At 39.9% G+C, this 18,932-nt stretch overlaps 2 protein-coding genes across 2 annotated transcripts; one reads left to right on the forward strand and one right to left on the reverse strand.

Annotated features, from left to right (window-relative positions):
- The first annotated feature begins 2,519 nt into the window (after positions 1-2,519).
- Positions 2,520-8,685, forward strand: LOC148777251 (beta-defensin 43-like). Its single transcript, XM_088837644.1, has 2 exons — positions 2,520-2,577; positions 8,534-8,685. Exons 1-2 carry the CDS (start codon positions 2,520-2,522, stop codon positions 8,683-8,685), a joined length of 210 nt encoding a protein of 69 aa, XP_088693770.1.
- Positions 8,686-9,449: 764 nt separating this feature from the next.
- Positions 9,450-11,228, reverse strand: DEFB135 (defensin beta 135). The gene is made up of 2 exons (XM_088837646.1): positions 11,171-11,228; positions 9,450-9,619 (listed from the first exon to the last, which is right to left on the reverse strand). The coding sequence occupies exons 1-2, from the start codon at positions 11,226-11,228 to the stop codon at positions 9,450-9,452; spliced, it is 228 nt and encodes a 75-aa protein (XP_088693772.1).
- Positions 11,229-18,932: the final 7,704 nt, after the last annotated feature.

Genomic DNA, 18,932 nt, shown 5'->3' on the forward strand with positions numbered 1-18,932 from the left:
TCTACATGTTATTTTAATGGACTAGAACTAACCAAAAGAGTAATGAATGGTCTTTTAGGTAGTAGAATAATGCATTATGTTTACTACCATCTTAATAATTTTATGAGTTTTCCAATTTTAAAATAAAAATGTAATATTTAGGAATCAGAATAAAAACTATAAACACATATAGTATATAGGTATCTATGTACATATTTATATGTATATGTATTATATTTATATTTGATTTTATACAGAGGAAAATTTGTTAGCGATTTAGCAAAAGTATATTCAGTACAAAGAGATGTCAGAAATCTTCAGGGTAAGAAGTAAATGAAAAGACCTGGAAATAGAGACCATATTATTATTTGCCTGAAACAAAAGGGGAAAAGTTAGAGTTTCACATAAAAAGTAAACTAAAGAAAGGAAGGTTACTGTATCTGTTGCTCTTAAAGCCCAGGAACTTGCTTTAAATAATAAGCTTTCGATACTACTGAGTACAGAAAAGGAAGGTAAACAACGAACACTCGATTATAAAGTATCTGAATATCTACTGCCCTTCTGGAGAGCTAAATTCAATAGTAAAACTCAATAATTCCTAAGTCTAATTTATTATCTCATGGTAGATTAACTCCTTTCTCCTGCTGTGACAATCTGTACTTTGATAGCTTGATAGCTGATTTTCTTCCCTGTGTTCTTCCAAGGAAAGGCCTTTGTCAAAGTGCTTTCTCTTTCTGTGCCAAGGCCCTGAGCAATCTGGTGATAAGCCTCCTTTCAACACTCACTGGTGCCCACCAATCCACCCCCAGAATGTAATGAACCATCTTCTGATGTTCCCTTTGATGATGTCCCTGATTACCAACCCATGGATCACTCAATGTTCTTGGGCTTCCTGGGCAGCCTTCCAAGCCCATCCCCTGGCTCCAAATCTTTTTGGGTGAGAAATTTTATAGAAAATGACAAAATATCATTGAAGATTCAGCCCTTAGTGTTCCATTAGGAACTCAATGATTTGTGTTCATAAATGTGATTCCTTTGCAATGTAAACTATACTTCCAAAGCCTTTCATGATTGGAGGGGCTAAAGATCCCCAGCCAGTCAGATTTAAGTAAATGGAATAGTCATCAGTAACCAGCATACTCCCCTGACCTGAACAACGCCTCCATGAGTTTTTAGGCTGCTGAGAGGGGCTTGTCCCCAGGTGCCACTGTCACAGCAACTTCAGAGGAGAAAAACTCCTGAGCCCAGGCTTAGGAAAAGCCATCCCCAGAGCTTTCGGCCCCCTCACTGGCCTTCCTCAGGCTAAGGCCTGTGAAACTGGCCTCTTCCAGGACCTCAGTCCCTATCTCTCCACCTATCCTCCTTCCCTGATTTAGTTCCTGATGTCATTTTCAAGGCCTCTATAGCCATGGAGAGCCTGCTCAAATACTGTGACTCCGTGCGTCATTACGAGTGGAAGGGGTATCCAGGGGAAGCCACGGAAGAAAGGAGCTTCCTTTTGGACACTGACAACCGGAAGGAAGTTACTCAATGTAGAGTAAGAGCATCTGAGAAATTATGAAGACCAAATTAGATCATGAATGTGAATGCACTCTGCAGCTTCTAGAGGTGGTATTCTTATTCATGTTTTCTTTAATCATTCCCTAGGTCATCCAAACTAATCCAGTGTTCCGCTGTGCTCATTCCTTAGTGTCTGCAAGGTGATTGCTGGAGGAGGAAATGGGAACCCACACCAGTATTCCTGCCTGGAAATTTCCATGGACAGAGGAGCCTGGCAGGCTACAGTCCATGGGGTCACAAAGAGTCGGACACAACTGAAAATGCACACACACAAGGTAATTGTGCCACTTTGTCAGAGACATGCTCAGACTGCATTTCCACTGTCATTCCTGTACTGTTTGCTTTCTCAAATAGTCCCTTTCTTCCTTTTTGGTCTCCCTCACATTGCATATGACAGTAATATATAACAATGTGTGTTCACTAAGATTCTACATATAAAAATAAGCTGATCTCATTAGTTGGCTGGACAAAGAGACAATCAAACATAAGCTTCTGTATATCTCACAAGCCTGTGTATGGCTTTAAAAACAATTCCATTGCTAAAGTCTGCTAACATACATTCCCCAAAATATTAATAAAAAGGTATGTTATTATATCTAGTGCTTCTCTCATTGTATTACTGGGGAAACAAACTGAATGTTTTTACTCTATAAATGTTGCCTTAACCTCCAGGAACCATAAGACAATGATTATTCAGCAGAGTACCCCCACCTCCCTCTTTCATGGCTGCTATTTCTCTGTAAATGCTGTACACTCTTTTGTCACTGCCCACACCCTGCCAACACTTGACAGATGTCCTGTGAATGACTGATGGTCACGTCCATTGTGTGGCATCTCCGGATATGAAGGCTCATTGGAACACAGAAATGTTCTTGCCACTGAAAGGTTCAATAATCATACAGCAACTCACTTCTTGAGTACTGATTGTAGAAAGAAGTTTTCTTCATCCCAGCTACAGATTCTCTCTGACTTATTCAACTATGAAGGTCTTGCTTTCCCTCCTTGGGGTTCTTGCCTTACTGTCCATAGTTCCTCAAGGTAAGATGGAAACCTTTCATTCCAAAGTTATGAAAATACAAGTGAAAGAGAATACAAGGTCTTCCAAGAGTTTGAAAATAAATTAGAGAAGAGCAGATTGTACCATATAACAAAGAACGGGAGAGTAGTGGAGAGCTGGTGGTTAGGGCAACAGCCGTAGGTGATACCCTGCAGTGATTTAACCTATAAACTTTTACTTGAAGATTTTGTTTGATCTAAAGAAGGTGGAAGGAGGTTACAGAACACAGAAGATTTGGGGAACTGAAAAAAATGGAAAATGAGTGGAGATTAGAAGGGCCAGGGTGAAGAGGAGGCTGCTCCACCATAATCTGTAGTTTACAAACACTCCGATCACTCATGTAGGTAAGGGTTTATGTGGAAATTATTTTATGTATGGTGGGACTTAAGATTCCATCTTAATGCTTAACCAAGTAACCAATTACACAGGCCTACTTATTGAATAACCAATCTGCTGCTGCTGCTAAGTCGCTTCAGTCGTGTCTGACTCTGTGCAGCCCCATAGACGGCAGCCCACCAGGCTCCTCCATCCCTGGGATTCTCCATCTAACCCTCCCAAATTAACTTTAAAATCTGTCAGTACTATGTGATAAATATATATTAATTGTTGGGCTTATCAGTGGGTTTTACATTACTATCAATTGACATCTTTTATGATGCACTTACTATTTTAAGATCACCTTTTAATACCTAAAGAAATTCAAGATTTCCTTCAATTGTTCTTGTTTCTTTTATGAGATAAAATTCATTCTTTTAAAGTGTACCATTTCTGTGGTTTTCTGTATATTCCTAAAGTTATTCAACCATCATCACTATCCAATTCCAGAACATTCCATGACTCCAAAAAAGAAACTCCATATTCATTAGCAGTCATTCCCCATCTTCCTCCTCCCCTCAGACCCTGGCAACTATTAATCTATTTTCTGTTTCTATCCATTTACTTATTCTGGATATTTAACATAGTCAAACAACACGTAACCCTTTGTGTCTGCTTTCTTTCACTTAGCAACAGGTTTTTCAAAATGTATCCATATTGCAGCATATACAATACTTAATCTTTTTCAACTGATAAATAGTATTATAGTAAGTGGATCTACTACCTTTTATTAATCCAGTCATCAGTGGATGGACATTTGGGTTGTTTCTAGTCTGGATCTTTTATCAATGATGTTGCTCTGAACATTTACATCCAAGCTTTTATGTGGATATATTTTCAATTCTCTCGGAAATATACCTGTGTTTTATGGTCACATTATGTTTAAATTTCTGAGGAACTGTCAAACTATTTTTCATAGCTTCAGTATTTTAAAATCCCACCAGCAGTGCCTGAGGGTTCCAATTTCTTCACCTAGTCACCAACAGTTGTTATTGTCTGTTTCTTTTATTATAGTCATCCTAGTTAGTGTAAAGTGAAATCTCATTGTAGTTTTAATTTGTATTTTAATTTGCATTTAATTTGCAACATTAATGATGTTGAGCATCTTTTAAGTGTTTTATTGGCCATGTGTATATTTCTTTACTCAAATTCTTTACTTACTTCTTAGTTTAGTTGTTTTTCACTAGTCTGTTCTTCATATACTTTTGACACTAAACCTTTAGCAGACACAGGTTTGCAAATATTCTCTCCCATTCTTTAAGCTGTTTATTTATATATATATATATATATTGCAGCATATACAATATATATATTGCAGCATATATATATATATATGTATTTGACTGACATTGCTGTATCACTGAATATGCTTCCAGGCTCAAGTTAGAAACAACTCAGACTCAGCTACCTCTGTAGGTAGATGACATGATCTTATATGTAGAAACCCTAAGATACCACCAAAAACTTAGAACTAGTACAAAAATTCAATAAGTTACAGAAAACAAAATCAATAAGCAAAAATAAGTGCATTTCTACATATTAATGGCAAACTATTCAAAATAGAAATTATGAAACCAATCTCATTTATAACAGCATCAAAAGAACAAAGTACTGAGAAATACAACTTAACCAAAGAGGTAAAAGACTTGTACACGGAAAACTACAAAATACTGATAAAAGAAATTAAAGAAGACACAAATAAAAGGCTATCCCCTATTTAGCAGCTGAAAGAATTAATACTGCTAAAATGTTCATAAAACCTAAAGCAAATAATACATTCAGTAAAATCCCTGTGAAAATCCCAATGTTATTTTTCACAGAAATGGGGGAAAAAAAAAACAATTTTAGAACAGCTTTTTAAAACTTTTAAACAGCTGGAAAATTTTTTTAAAGAATAAAAGAGAGGAGGAAGGAGGAATGAGTCCTAAAATTCTTATGCAGCCACAAAATTCCCTGAATAGCAAAGCAATTTTGATCAAGAAGAACAAAGCTGATGGCATAGTAATTAATGGCTTCAAAATATATTACAAAGCTATAAAAAATTTTAAAGTATGGTACTGGCATAAATACAGATATGTGAGGACTTCCCTGGTGGTCCAGTGGCTAAGACTCTGCACTCCCAATGCAGGGGGCCTGAATTCCATCCCTGGTCAGGGAACTAGATCCCACATGCTGCAACTAAAGATCTGGCATGCCGCAGTGAAGGTCAAAGATCCTGCATGCTGCAACTAATACCTGGTATAGCCAAATAAATAAATATTTTTAAAAAAAAAAGACATGTAGAACAGTGGAAGAGAATAGAGACCTCAGAAATACCCCCCCCCACCCCAATAACAGAGGGAACCGATGTTCAGCAGGAGCACTGAGGCTGCGCAGTGGAGGAAGGAGAGTCTCGTCAGCCGGTGACTCCAGGGAAACGGGACAGCCATGCAGAGCACATTCACAGAAAAACTCAGTCCAGGGCAGGTTAGAGACTGAAACATGAGACCCGAAACCGTAAAACCTCCAGAAGAAAACATGAAGGAAGAGACTCACGACACTGGTCTGTGCAGTGATGTCTTGGCTGTGCACAAGCACCAAAGGCAAAATGAGATAAGCAGGACCGCAGGAAACTAAAAAGCTTCTATAGAGCAAAACAATCCCCAGAGCTAAAAGACAGCCTACGGAGCAGGAGAAAATATCTGCAGGCCCTACACTCAATAAAGCTGTGCAAATTCCACACAGAACACATGAGGAGCTCACACAACTCAACAGCCCAAACAATAATGAAGCAATTAAAAATGGGCAAGGGACCTGAACAGATACTTTTCCAGAAAAGATATACAAATAGCCAAAAAGAATACAAAAAGGTGTTCAAAGCCACTTATCATCAAGGAAATGCAAATCAAACCCACAATGAGCTATCACCTCACACCTGTTAAAATAGCTATTATCATAATCATAATAATAAGTATTGGTAGATATATAAAGAGAAACCTTGTACACTTTGGTGGAAATGTAAATTTAAAAAGTAATTATGAAAAAATATGAATGCTCCTTTAAAAATTAGAACTAGAAACCACCATAAGATCCAGCTATTCCACTTCTGAGTATACATCCAAAAAATGATATTGAATAGAGATGCTGAAAAGACAACTGTACCCCCACATTCAATGTAGTATTATTCATACTAGCCAAGATAAGGAAACAACCAAGTGTCTTGTCAGTGTATGAATGGGTAAAGAAAATGTCTTGTGTGTGTGTGTGTGTGTGTGTGTGTGTATTCATACAGCAGAATATTATTCAACCTTACAAAGAAGGAAACTATACCATTTGCATTGACGTGAACAAATGTCCTGAAGGACATTATGCTAAGTCAAATAAGTGAGACACAGAAGGATCAATACTGTGTGATCTCATTTATGTGTGGAACGTAAAAAAGTAAAAGTCAAAGAAGTAGCAAGTAAAATGGTGGATGCCAAGGGCTGGAGGGGCAGGGAAGAAAATGGAGCGATGTTAGGGTGCAAACTTCCAGTTATAAAATGAACAAGTTCCAGAGACAATGTACAATACAGTGACTATAGTTAATAAAAATAGTTAATAATATATATATACTTGAAATTTGCAGAGAGTAGACCTCAAGTGATCTTATGATACAATAAAAAAGGATGACGACATGAAGTGTTGGATATGTTAATTATCTTGCTGTGGTATCGTCAATATATATATTGTAATATTTCATTGTATACCCTAAATGTATACAATTTTTATCAGTCAGTCATTCCTCAATAAAAGTGAAAAACATATACACACATAAGAAGAAAATGTGATATATATATAAGCTAAATTCAGCATTAAAAAAGAAGGAAATCCTGCCATTTGTGACAGCATGGATGGACCTGGAAGGTACTATGCTAAATGAAATGTCAGACACAAAACAACAAATACTGTGTGATCTCACTTATATGTGGAATCCAAAAATGGCAAACTCATACTAACAGGGCCTGATGGGTGGAGGAAATGGGGAGACATTGGTCAAAAGGTACAAAGTTTTATTTATTCAAGACAGAAAAGTTCTGAAATTCTACTACACACAGTACCCACAGTTAACAATACAGAATTGTATACTTAGATTTTTCAGAGTCTAGTTCTTATGCTAAGTATTCTTACCACAAGTAATAATAACAACAACGACAATAATAATAATAGAGGAAGTGAGAGGAAATTTTCATATGTGATTAAAGTATCTTATGATCTTGATAGTTGTGATGATTTCACAAGTGTAAAGTGAAAAAATGATAAAGTGAAGTCGCTCAAGTGTAAACTAGTCACCAAACTTACTGAGTCGTGTACATTTCAACTAAACAATGAAAAAGACATATAACTACAGTGTCACCAACATAACAACTCTCATTATTAATAAATGTAGCCACTGGGAATCAGTAGCTGCTGCTATCTCCAAAAGATAGACAAACAGACATTAAGGGCCTCCTGATAAAACACACACACACAGTCACCACCAACAACTGCAGTACAGCCAGCTAAAGGAGTCAAATGTGAGTCTGGTCAAGCATCTGAATCCGGTTGCCAATTTGCTGAAAACACAGAGGACACAGGAACATGCTGATTTCTCTAAGAGTATGCAATCAGAAAAATATAAACTGTAGGAAACACTACAGGTTAAACACCCCAAGTTCTTCAACATAAGAACTGTAAGAAAACTATTAAAAAAAAAAAAAAAGATTTGGGAAAAATCTGTAGGTTTAGAAGGAATATCAAAAATTATAAAGAGAAAAAAACTACACTACAGTATCTAGGGATGAAATTCAGGTACTAACACTATTTTTAAGTAAGGAAATGCATGCAAGTGATTCCTATAAAACTTAGGCTTCCGTGGGGTAAAGGGATAGATGAAAACACCTATGATCAAGAACTGGAAACCAAGGTGAGAGGTCATGGCATATGGGACCCTGTGCAGGTCTCAAAAACCTCCTCAGGAAAGGAGGTAACGGCTCTGAGACCAAACACACTGGAAAATGGAAACCAAGACCCAACTTCCCCATCCCATTCTCATTCTCAGGTGATGATTTCTTTTTTCACCAAGACAGGAAAAGCAACAAGTGACAAAATCCCCATTTCCTCACTACCGCGAACATTTACTTAATTTTATCTCACCCTGCCTTCTAATCTTCATACTCTGACCTAAGGCCAACCCTTTCACCTGTACATGAGATTTCATTCCCACTCACTTTCAGAGACTTCACTTCCGAAAGTAAACACCCTTTCCTGAATCATGAATCCCCACACGTAAATGGATCATTAATTTTAGCATAGCCAAAAATATGCTGTGACAGTTCTTATCAGAAATGCTGCCCCTTTTCAGCCTCACTGTCTACTCTAGAGAAGGAACCCTCATTTACCTTTATTCAGTACTGACACTTCTCTCTTCTCCATTCTTTTAGTGTCATTTTTTTCTGAAAAAGTTCTTTATTGTTGTTGTTTTATTATGAAACACTTCAAATATTAAAGTGTTCAAATATTAAAATATACAAACACATAATATGATGTTTTCTCTTTTTAAAGCCAGAAGCCTCTTTTTTCAGGAAGGATGTCCTGCGGGATACTATAACTGCAGAATGAAATGCAACGTTAACGAATACGCAGTTAGATACTGTGCTGACTGGACCATCTGCTGCAAAGAGAAGAAAAAAGCTAAGGAAAAAAAGAAGTGGTGAAAAGTCTAACTCCATCTTCTTCAGAAATCTAAAGATGTTTAAAACTCCCTTGTCTACATAAGAATAATTAATATGATGGATAAAGGAAACTCATGGTAATTATATTATGTAGATGGTCAAGTTAAAGCAAATATTTTATAAAAGCTCACATTCTGTTTTCATGTGTGCACTTTTCCATTAATTTCCTCAACTTATATCCACCACATTGTTATTTCATATCCCAGCCCCACCAGTTTCAAACTGTTTGACCTTGGATAAGTTCTTTAGTCTCTCTCTATCCTCAGTTTCCTTATCTATACAATGGGATAACCATGGTACCTACATCATAGTGTCGTGAGAACTACATGAATTGTGTGTATGTGTGTGTGTGTTCAGTCATGTCTGACTCTCTGTGACCCCGTGGACTGTAGCCTGCCAGGCTCCTCTGTCCGTGGGATTTCCCAAGCAAGAATACTGTTGCATGGATGTGCTAAATTTGTGAAATTTTTAAGAGGGTCACTTATGATTTTTACATTTTTCTGAGTACATGGTATATTTCAAAAAAAGTTTTTAGGAAAATTTTAGTAGGAAAAATTAACAAAGTAAAAATAATGAAGACAAGGAATTCGACTAAGAGATTATTTCCATGGAGGAGACAACGAACTCCTCTAAGTAAAGAGAAATACAGCCAACACAGAAATATTGATAGGCTAAAGCCATCATTTTAATGGGACAGTACATCACGGAAGGTCCTCAGAGGAAGTCAGCAGGAACCTCAGATACAACTATTTCCCAACCATTGAAGGCAAATACTTTTTATCAATGCAGCAAAGAAATGTCACGTCACAGAACACATGAAATATTTCACTTCTATAACATGATTTCCTGCAAACACCTTTTGTTCGCCAGCATGAGTTAAAGAATCTTCTTATGAATGCATTTGCTCCACTTTTAACTGCCAACAAAAACAGAATTAAACACACAGTGCTTGCAGGGTCGTAACGCCATGGATAAGACTGAAGACTACACTTTACAACGTTTTAATGGTAAATTGAACAGGTTCCAAAGACCCCAGTCATGTTATGGTTGGATGTCCCTTTTTCAGTTGCTCTTAAGTTATTTCCCAGAGATGTATTATGAGTCACTAGTTTCCACAGTCCCAACTCATGTGAATCACTCATCAACTATAGACAGGCAGGGCAGGGCCTAGCAGATTTGCTTGGAACTATTTGCAATGGAAAACATTTAGACCCCAGAAGTCTGTTAAGGCCCCGTGGCAGGAAACATGCAGGATCTCGAACAGGAGCAAGGTAGTCTGATTACCAAGTGTCATTTAAAGAAGGAAAGATCACCAACATAGAAGTACAGAAGCCCCTGGTTCTAGGCCTGCCTCTCGTTGACTTTTTCCTGCATACCTGCCCAGACTTAATCACGGAGTAGTGGAAAGCGCTGGTGGCTGGTGAGTGTTAAAGGGTCTGGAGGACCTGACACCTGGATTTCAATCCGTGACTAGTCTCTCTCCTAACCTCCAGACCTGGGCACCTCTGGAGGCTGAGGGATCAGGAGGAGTGGCAAGCAGGCAGCTTAAGAGGGTGAGGGTGGCTCTGAGTCATCCCACTGAATTCCCCACTCTCGTGTGTTCAACCTTACCAGTCTCTCCACCCAGCCTGCCCAAGGGCCTTTGTAGTGTAAGAGTAACCAGTGTGGTCTGACCAAAGGCCACTGGCAAGTGAATTTACCTTTCACACGCCCATTATCCCTGGGGCACCCCCTGGGGACAAAGAAGTCCAGGGGATACACCAGGAGTCCAAAGGTCCTGCCATCCAGGACAACGGCAGAAATCTCACAATTCTCATATGCTTCTCAAATACTTACCTATGGCCCTTACATGATAACCTTTAGAATGTGAAGCTTTCAGACAAAGGGTAAAAGCTCTCTGCAGACTTTGGCAAACCACAAGCAAAGTTGCTGACTCGCCACTTCAGTGACTTAAGCGGACCCTTCTCAGTACCAAGTTGCTGGTTTTTCCATAGGACATAAATTTTGACCCTTCAAACAGATGTTCCATAGGCTCCTATCATGCTTTAAAGTTAATCTATTTGAACAACTTGCTCTATTTATTGATTCTGCTCAGCATCAAATTTGCCTTGGTTTCTAACTGACTTCAAAGTGCAAGTTCTAAGAGTCCTAGAGGAACAGTCCCTCTCCCACCCACTATGTATCCGCTAAAGGTCTCATGCTTTTGCTCTGCCAACGCCATCAGTTCAATTCCCCCACAAACTTCACAGATTCCCTAGACCAAAATCCAGAACTAATGTCTTCTTTGAAACTACTATGTGTCCTTAGCATCTTATCTCTGTTCTGTGGAACAGCCTGGAGCATCCATCTCTGCCTCCCCGTTTCAGTTTTCTTCATCCAAGTCCAGCTTCCTCCTCGCTCTTGTAGGACCTCATACCCTCTTTCCCTTGATGGTTCATAATTCCACAGGGAGGAGATTCCGTTTTACCTGGTGGAACATAGGAAAGCAAGACAAGGACCACAAGGACCAAGAATAAGTTCCTCATAGCTAAACCAATCAGCAAAGGGACAACTGAGAGCAGGGGAGTCACTCTATATGTAGGTCTTGAGCAATAGTGAGCTGCGTGACTAGTGAACCTTTTAGGAACAAGAACATCTACTTGCTCCACTGAGCAGTTCAATCAAACAAAGGTCTGTCTTTGAACATAATGTCTCACCATTAAAATACACTTCTTGAGTACCACTTGCAAAGTCCATTACCACTGTGGGAACAGCCCTAATGGCCTGGTAGGATGTTTTGAAGGTTTCTTTGTATCCTCACTGTACATTTATTTAACAAATGCCTATAGTATACAGAGAACTGTAAGACTCCCTTACTTAGTTCACAGTGTGTTTTTGATAGCTGTCTTCAGTCTCTCACCTTGAAAAAAAGAAATGACAGGGAGATATCACTCTTTGTTTTAAAATGCAAAGAACATGAAGCGTGGGTAGATAAAAGGACTTTCTCGAGTTTATACATATCACAAATGGCAGCAACACAACTTACATGGCTCGCGCACACAGAATAATTAAAGAATGTTCAGCCCAGCTCCAATGTGGCTGCAATCTATTTAGGGAAATCAGAGCTTCCCACAGAGCAGGGCAAAGTCCTGTAACACCATCAACATGAGTCTTCCATGCCAGGCAATGTGGGATACACAAAGAATTCGTGTTAGAACTCTTGCTTTGAAGGACTGAAGATCAAGAGTGCCTGACAGTTTACAGTGCATTTTAAGCTTTACAAAACCTTTATCTGACCTTATATAAAGAATACAGAACTCAGAATCAGACAATCCAAGTTCAGATCTGGACTCAGCTTGATGAGCTTTCAGTAAGGCACTTGTTTTGCCTTTCCAAGTGTCAGTTCTCTCCCCTATAAAACAGGCTGTACACCATTAATGCTTCCTATTACAAAGGCTTGTGGTGGGGCCAAGCAAAGCAATTCTTGTAAACTGTCCTTTGTAAAATGTACACTTCAGGGATGGTTAGACCCAGAGAACAGAAGCAGACATTTAAAACTAGAGAAGGAAAAAACTAGAGATGGGAGAAATAGGGTATGGATGTGAAAGTTGGACTGTGCAGAAAGCTGAGCACCGAAGAATTGATGCTCTTGAACTGTGGTGCTGGAGAAGACTCTTGAGAGTCCCTTGGACTGCAAGGAGATCCAACCAGTCCATTCTAAAGGAGATAGTCCTGGGTGTTCATTGGAAGGACTGATGCTAAAGCTGAAACTCCTATACTTTGGTCACCTCATGCGACGAGTTGACTCACTGGAAAAGACTCTGATGCTGAGAAGGATTAGGGGCGGGAGGAGAAGGGGACAACAGAGAATGAGATGGCTGGATGGCATCACCGACTCGATGGACATGAGTTTGAGTGAACTCCGGGAGTTGATGATGGACAGGGAGGCCTGGCGTGCTGTGATGCAAAGAGTCGGACATGACTGAGCGACTGAACTGAACAGGAGAGCAAAAGAACCAGGACAGGAACAAATTCTTCCATCACTCTCTCCTGTGTGCTTTTCACGTCCATGAAAATTTATAAACATGTATCACTTTGGCTTCATGCATTCCAGTTTCAGGAAGTGTGCAATATGATTTTGATTACAGAGCTGGGGAAGACTCCTAAAAAGAACTGCAGAACAAAAATTATGTAAAGAAAATTCGTGAAACTCACGAATTTGGGGAAATGACCAAGTAAGCATAGATGCACTTAGGGATATGAGAACCACTTTCGAGCCTGGAGCAACAAGTGCAGCCAGAAATACATTCATGCACCCCATCTGGCTCTGATCTCCTCTTCTCCAGCCAAGCTTCTTGGCCTGTAACTCTACTCTTGCCGTCATGCCCTGCAGAACCCCAGCTCCTGCTGCTTTACACCTTCTCCCAGCACACCTTTCCACCTGCATTCCAGCGAAACGCTGGCTTGTCCTCTGGAGGGTACGGCCTCCCAGGAGCTTCTGGTGACTGGGGTCATTCATCTGCTGAGGCTCCATGCACCCTGGAACAGGCAAGGAGCATTTGTTGTAAGACTAAGGAAATGGCCTCTTAACTGCTGTCCCATGTCCTTTTTGCATATTTATTGCTCCTCTTTCATGCAGTTATCAAATGACCCTTATAGAACTGAAATTGGATCATGCATTTGCCACATATAAAACCTTTCACTGTCCTCCTATTGGGCTAAAGTAGAAACTGCTTACATGGACAACAAGCCCCCCCATCTGGCCCAACTGCCTCCCGCAGCGCTATCCGTCCCATGCGCCCACTGTCTCACATGGCCCACCTGACTGGACTTTACTTTTCTGAAACAAGCTCATCTCACAGCTTTTACCCGTGCTGTGCACACATCCTGGAAATCGACATCCCTGCCCCACAGCCTTCACCTAACATTTACTCATTTAAAGAGATATTCTCAGTGTTCTCCATGGAATAAATTTTCCTGGATACTCCCCACCTAAATTATATTCTCCCCTGTTAAATTTTCTCATACAATCTTTTTTCATTATTACCATACAAAATAATAGAATTTGTATATATATGTTTTTTGATTTAGTAGTTGCTTCATCACTTGACTACAAGTTCAGTGAGAGCATGGACCATGTACATCACATATACATCACATCAACCAAACCCAATATTTTTTCTAGGGCACTGGATTAAGTCCTAAGGCTGCCATAATAAAGCACTACAATCTGCGGGGCTTAAACAGAAGAATTGTATTGTCTCACAGCTCTGGAGGCTAGAGGTCTGAAATCAAGCTATCTTCAGAACTGCTTCTTTCTGAGGCCTGGGAAGGAAGGATGTGCTCCAAGCCCCTCTCCCAGCTCCTGGCAGCCCCTGGCATTCCATGGCTGGTAGATGGTGTTCTCCCCAGGTCTTCGTATTATCTTCCCTCCAATATGTGTTTGTGCCTGTGTCCAATTTTGCCCTCTTATACAGAAACAGTAATACTGAATTAGAGCCCACCCTAATGATTTTCAACTCAAACAGCTGCAGAGACCCTATTTCCAAATAAGGTCACATTCACAGGTACTAGAGTTTAGGACTGCAACATCCTTGGAAGATCATAATTTAAACCATGGCGAACATTAACTTTTCATCTTTCATTTTCCTGAGTAATTCTATGACCCAAATGGCACCACAACAAACAATTTTTTTTTTCCAGGACACTTAGGTTTTTTTTTTTTTTTTCTTCTATCACACTACATGGAAGAAGATTCAGCCACAGATCTGCCCAGTAGAAACTCCTGGGCTTCTGAAAGCCACTGGAGAATACCACACACCACCACAAGCAAGCTGAGTTTAGACATGAGGTCACTCATCTCACTTCAGAGGCTATTTGACCTCACCACCCACCACAGTCCATCCTACTCTCAGCAAGTAACTTGGTTTCTGGTTCAGAGAAAAGAAATGTCAGAGGGTTTTAAATAATTTACCATTGACCCTATTCCCAGCCTACTCACTCAATAAGCAAACATATATCTGTAAATGCATATGTATTTTTCTTCTTTTCTTTCTTCTTTGGAGGAATAAGTGTCAATTCTCCTGCCACATCTCATCCTTCCAACCAGGCTCATAGCACATGCACACACATCTCCTAAGTTATGATGCTTTCTCATTAATTCCCTTTTGAAAAAAATAGAACTTTTTGTTGTAAAATATATAACACATATGTAAAAAACCCACAAGACAAATGCAGAGCTTCACAAATTATATGCTTAACCCCATAGTAAACACTACTCAGATAAAAAAACACAACTCTGCAGCACCCCAGAAACACCTCCATACAACCCCATCCCAGTCATAACCCCCTCAAGTTACCACAACCCTTGACTTTTATTGTAATCATGTCCTTGAATTTCTGTTTCTACCAGACAGCACACCATTCTTACAAGAATAAAATTTCATCTTGCTTATTTTTTACTTGATATATCTTTTGGTCTCTTTCTATCTGAGTGTTCTCCCTCCTGCTCTCTTACAATTTACCTGTTAAGTAGCCTAGGACAGCTGACCCACAGACGATTTTGCTGACTGGGTACTCACTCATGGTGAGGTTTAACTTGTGCTTCTGTCCTCATATTTCCTGAAGATAGGCAACTGGATCCACAGGCTTGATCAGATTCAGGTTCAACCCCTTCAGAAGAACTACAAGTTTTCTTGTTTCATCAAAACTTCATAATATCTGGTTGTGTCTCTGATAATGCCTTTGGTAACTACAGACACTTAATGTCAAGAACCACTCATTCATCAACAGTTGAAAAGGGGTTATATGCTGATTTCCAATGGCATTTTTACAGAATAGAAATAGCAATTCTAAAATTAACACGGAACCAGAAAAGATATCAAGTACTCAAAACAATGCTGAGAAAGAAGAACAAAGCTGGAGGCATAATGCCTCTTAATTATAAACTATATCATAAAGCTATAGTAATCAAAACAGTATGATACTAGAAAAAAAACAAGCACACAGATCAATGGAACAGAAATAAGAGCACCCCCAAAATTTTAACATCCTTCAGCTGTTCTCTAGACAAGAATTTTTAAGTGTTTTTCTTTTGTTCCTTTTCACTTTTATGGGGAAAAGACAAATTTTACCTAACAAAATAATCTTACAAATTATTTACTACCAATCAGTGTGTTCTTAAACAATTACTTCAATGGCCTATGTTCTTCACATTGGGAGAAATATAGACCTAAAATTGATTCCAAATAATGGAATACCTGAAACACTGTCCATCAACTATTATTCAATAAAAAATAAAATTAAATAAATTAATAAAATTTCACTCATAGACGTTTGTAACATGGCTCTACCACCCCCTACAACCTCATCCATAACCACTCCCCATGGTCCAGTAATACCTAAATATGTGTTCACACCTGCACACCAGACTTTTCTACTTCTGTACCCTGAGTCTGTGGATCTACTGATCTTTCCTAGAGCCCTCTTTCCTGTACTACCAGGATAATTCCTGCTTACCCTTAAAGATTCAACTCTTCCAGGAAGCCTTTCCTGCTTCTCTCAATGCTCATTCTGGTGCCCCAAGTTTCCATAACATTCTGTACATAATTCCTGTTCACACCTTTTACCTCATTACATGTGTATTAGTTGAGTTGCTCAGTCATGTCTAACTCTTTGCAACCCCATGGACTATAGCCCACCAGGCTCCTTTGTCCATGGAATTCTCCAAGCAAGAATACTGGAGTGGGTAGCCATTCCCTTCTCCAGGGATGAAACCCAGGGATGGAAACCAGGTCTCCTGCATTGCAGGAGGATTGTTTACCATCTGTGCAACCATGGAAGCCTGTTACCTCATTATATGAAAATTATAACCTATGGCCTATGCACCTGTGAGGGCAGGAATCTTCTCTATTCTCTACGTCCCTGGAACCCAGCAAAGGGCCTGGCATAAAGCACCACTAATGTTGGCCAACCTGAATTAAACTGAACTGAACCTTCCTGATCTCCTGCTCTCTAGAGCTCTCCATTTCCATGTCCCATGCTAGATTTCCCCTCCACGCTCACAGTGATCACAGCCCTTCTGTATTTTCCCCACATTGGCTCTGTAACTCCCTTCTTACAGACACGAGTCTGAGTAAGGGCAGGGTGGGCTGCTGATCTGCTCAGAGTTATGAGTAAGGCTGAGGATTTGTCACACACCAGGTCCATGACCAGTGTTGTAGAGCTGCCTTTCTCACAGCCCTCACAGAAACCCATGGAGATAAGGACAGCCATTTTTGCTACAACTGTGCTAGGAAATTCAAGGACCAGGAAGAGACTCAAACGCCCAAAGGGAAAAATCATGTTCTATAGACAATCTGTCTAAAGCTAAGGAAGAAGGCAAACTAGCCCAGGGGACTTCTGGGCATCTGGCCAGTGGCATAAGGGCATCTGATCTTGAAAGAAAGCACTGAGAACATTCTTTCTTGCGTGTGGCCAGGGACCAGTTCCAAGCCAACATCTCCTCACAGAATGTCCTAAGACTCCAGACATAATCGAATCTTGCTAAAGGCAATAATGGATTCACCTGATTACACAGCCCCTTCCAGGCAGAAGTGTCTCTTGATTGCTTGAGACAATCAGACCCCACTTTCCTCTCTGAACTTCTTCAGGTCCAAACAGGGATTTCTTTAGTATCCTCATGTCATGGCTATATGTAACCAAATGGTTAATTTTTTTTTTTCCTACGTGGGTTTGGACTTATCTTTTGGTCTGAAGTTCTTGCTCAGACCTTGCAGGCTGTAAGACACACGGAAACTATGATCTTAATCCTCACTCTAAGTCCCACCCCAACATACAGTTAAAGGAACCTGGTGAAAGAGTGGAGGGTTCTGGATCATGCCCTAGAAGACCCAAGATTTAGGTCAAGTTTCCCAGTGATCAGAGAAGCTGCTGTGCTCACACCCTTGGAACCTCTGGTCTGATGTCCCCCAGTTGCTAAGGAGATGGCAGCAGTGTACTCCTACCCTCTGACTTACATGGATTCTCCCATCAGACCTATATGGCAGAATGGGTCACACTGAACCCCAATACCCACCCCAGCTTGAAACAAGTCTCTTCCCATCTTCTTCTGGGAAGTTCTAGGATCAGAAACAAGTTCCTTCATCACGCCTGAAAGGTTTCCTCCTTTCATTGACCTTGATCTTCCTTTTGACATGTGTGTTTCCAGCTAAAAGGATGGTGCAAGTTAAGCTGGGCCATGGGAGTATGCCTCAGGCCTTCCTCAGAAGTGAGATCTCTAAGGATGAGCTGGTTAAGGTAGGTGGCTTATCAACAAAAGACATTGATTTCTCACAGTTCTGGGGGCTGGGAAGTCCAAGACCATGGTGCAGATTCAGTGTTTGTTGAGGGTCTGTTCTTTCAATCTAACTTAACACAGCGGAAGGGACAAAAGATATCTCCAGAGCTTCTTTTGAAAAGGCACAGATTCCATTCAAGAAGGTGTCTCCTTCACAACCTAATCATCTTCCAAATACAATCAAAACAGTAATCAAAATAGTATGGAACTGGCAAACCACTTCAGTATACTTGCCTCGAGAACCCCATGAACAGTATCAAAAGGCAAAATGATAGGATACTGAATGAGGAATTCCCCAGGTCGGTAGGTGCCCAGTATGCTACTGGAGATCAGTGGAGAAATAACTCCAGAAAGAATGAAGGGATGGAGCCAAAATGAAACAAATACCCAGTTGTGGATGTAACTAGTGATAGAAGCAAGGTCTGATGCTGTAAAGAGCAATATTGCCTAGGAACCTGGAATGTTAGGTCCATGAATCAAGGCAAATTGGAAGTGGTCAAACAGGAGATGACGAGAGTGAACGTCAACATTCTAGGAATCAGTGAACTAAAATGGACTGGAATGGGTGAATTTAACTCAGATGACCATTATATCTACTACTGTGGGCAGGAATCCCTTAGAAGAAATGGAGTAGCCATCATGGTCAACAAAAGAGTCCGATATGCAGTACTTGGATGCAATCTTAAAAACAACAGAATGATTTCTATTCGTTTCCAAGGCAAACCATGCAATATTACAGTAATCCAAGCCTATGCCCCAACCAGTAATGCTGAAGAAGCCAAAGTTGAACGGTTCTATGAAGACCTACAAGACCTTTTAGAACTAACAACCAAAAAAGATGTCCTTTTCATTATAGGGGACTGGAATGCAAAATAAGGAAGTCAAGAAACACTTGGAGTAACAGGCAAATTTG

The sequence above is a fragment of the Moschus berezovskii genome, chromosome 7, assembly GCF_049115385.1.
Source record: "Moschus berezovskii isolate FMDL1 chromosome 7, NW_MosBer_1.0, whole genome shotgun sequence".
Classification (NCBI taxonomy): domain Eukaryota; kingdom Metazoa; phylum Chordata; class Mammalia; order Artiodactyla; family Moschidae; genus Moschus; species Moschus berezovskii.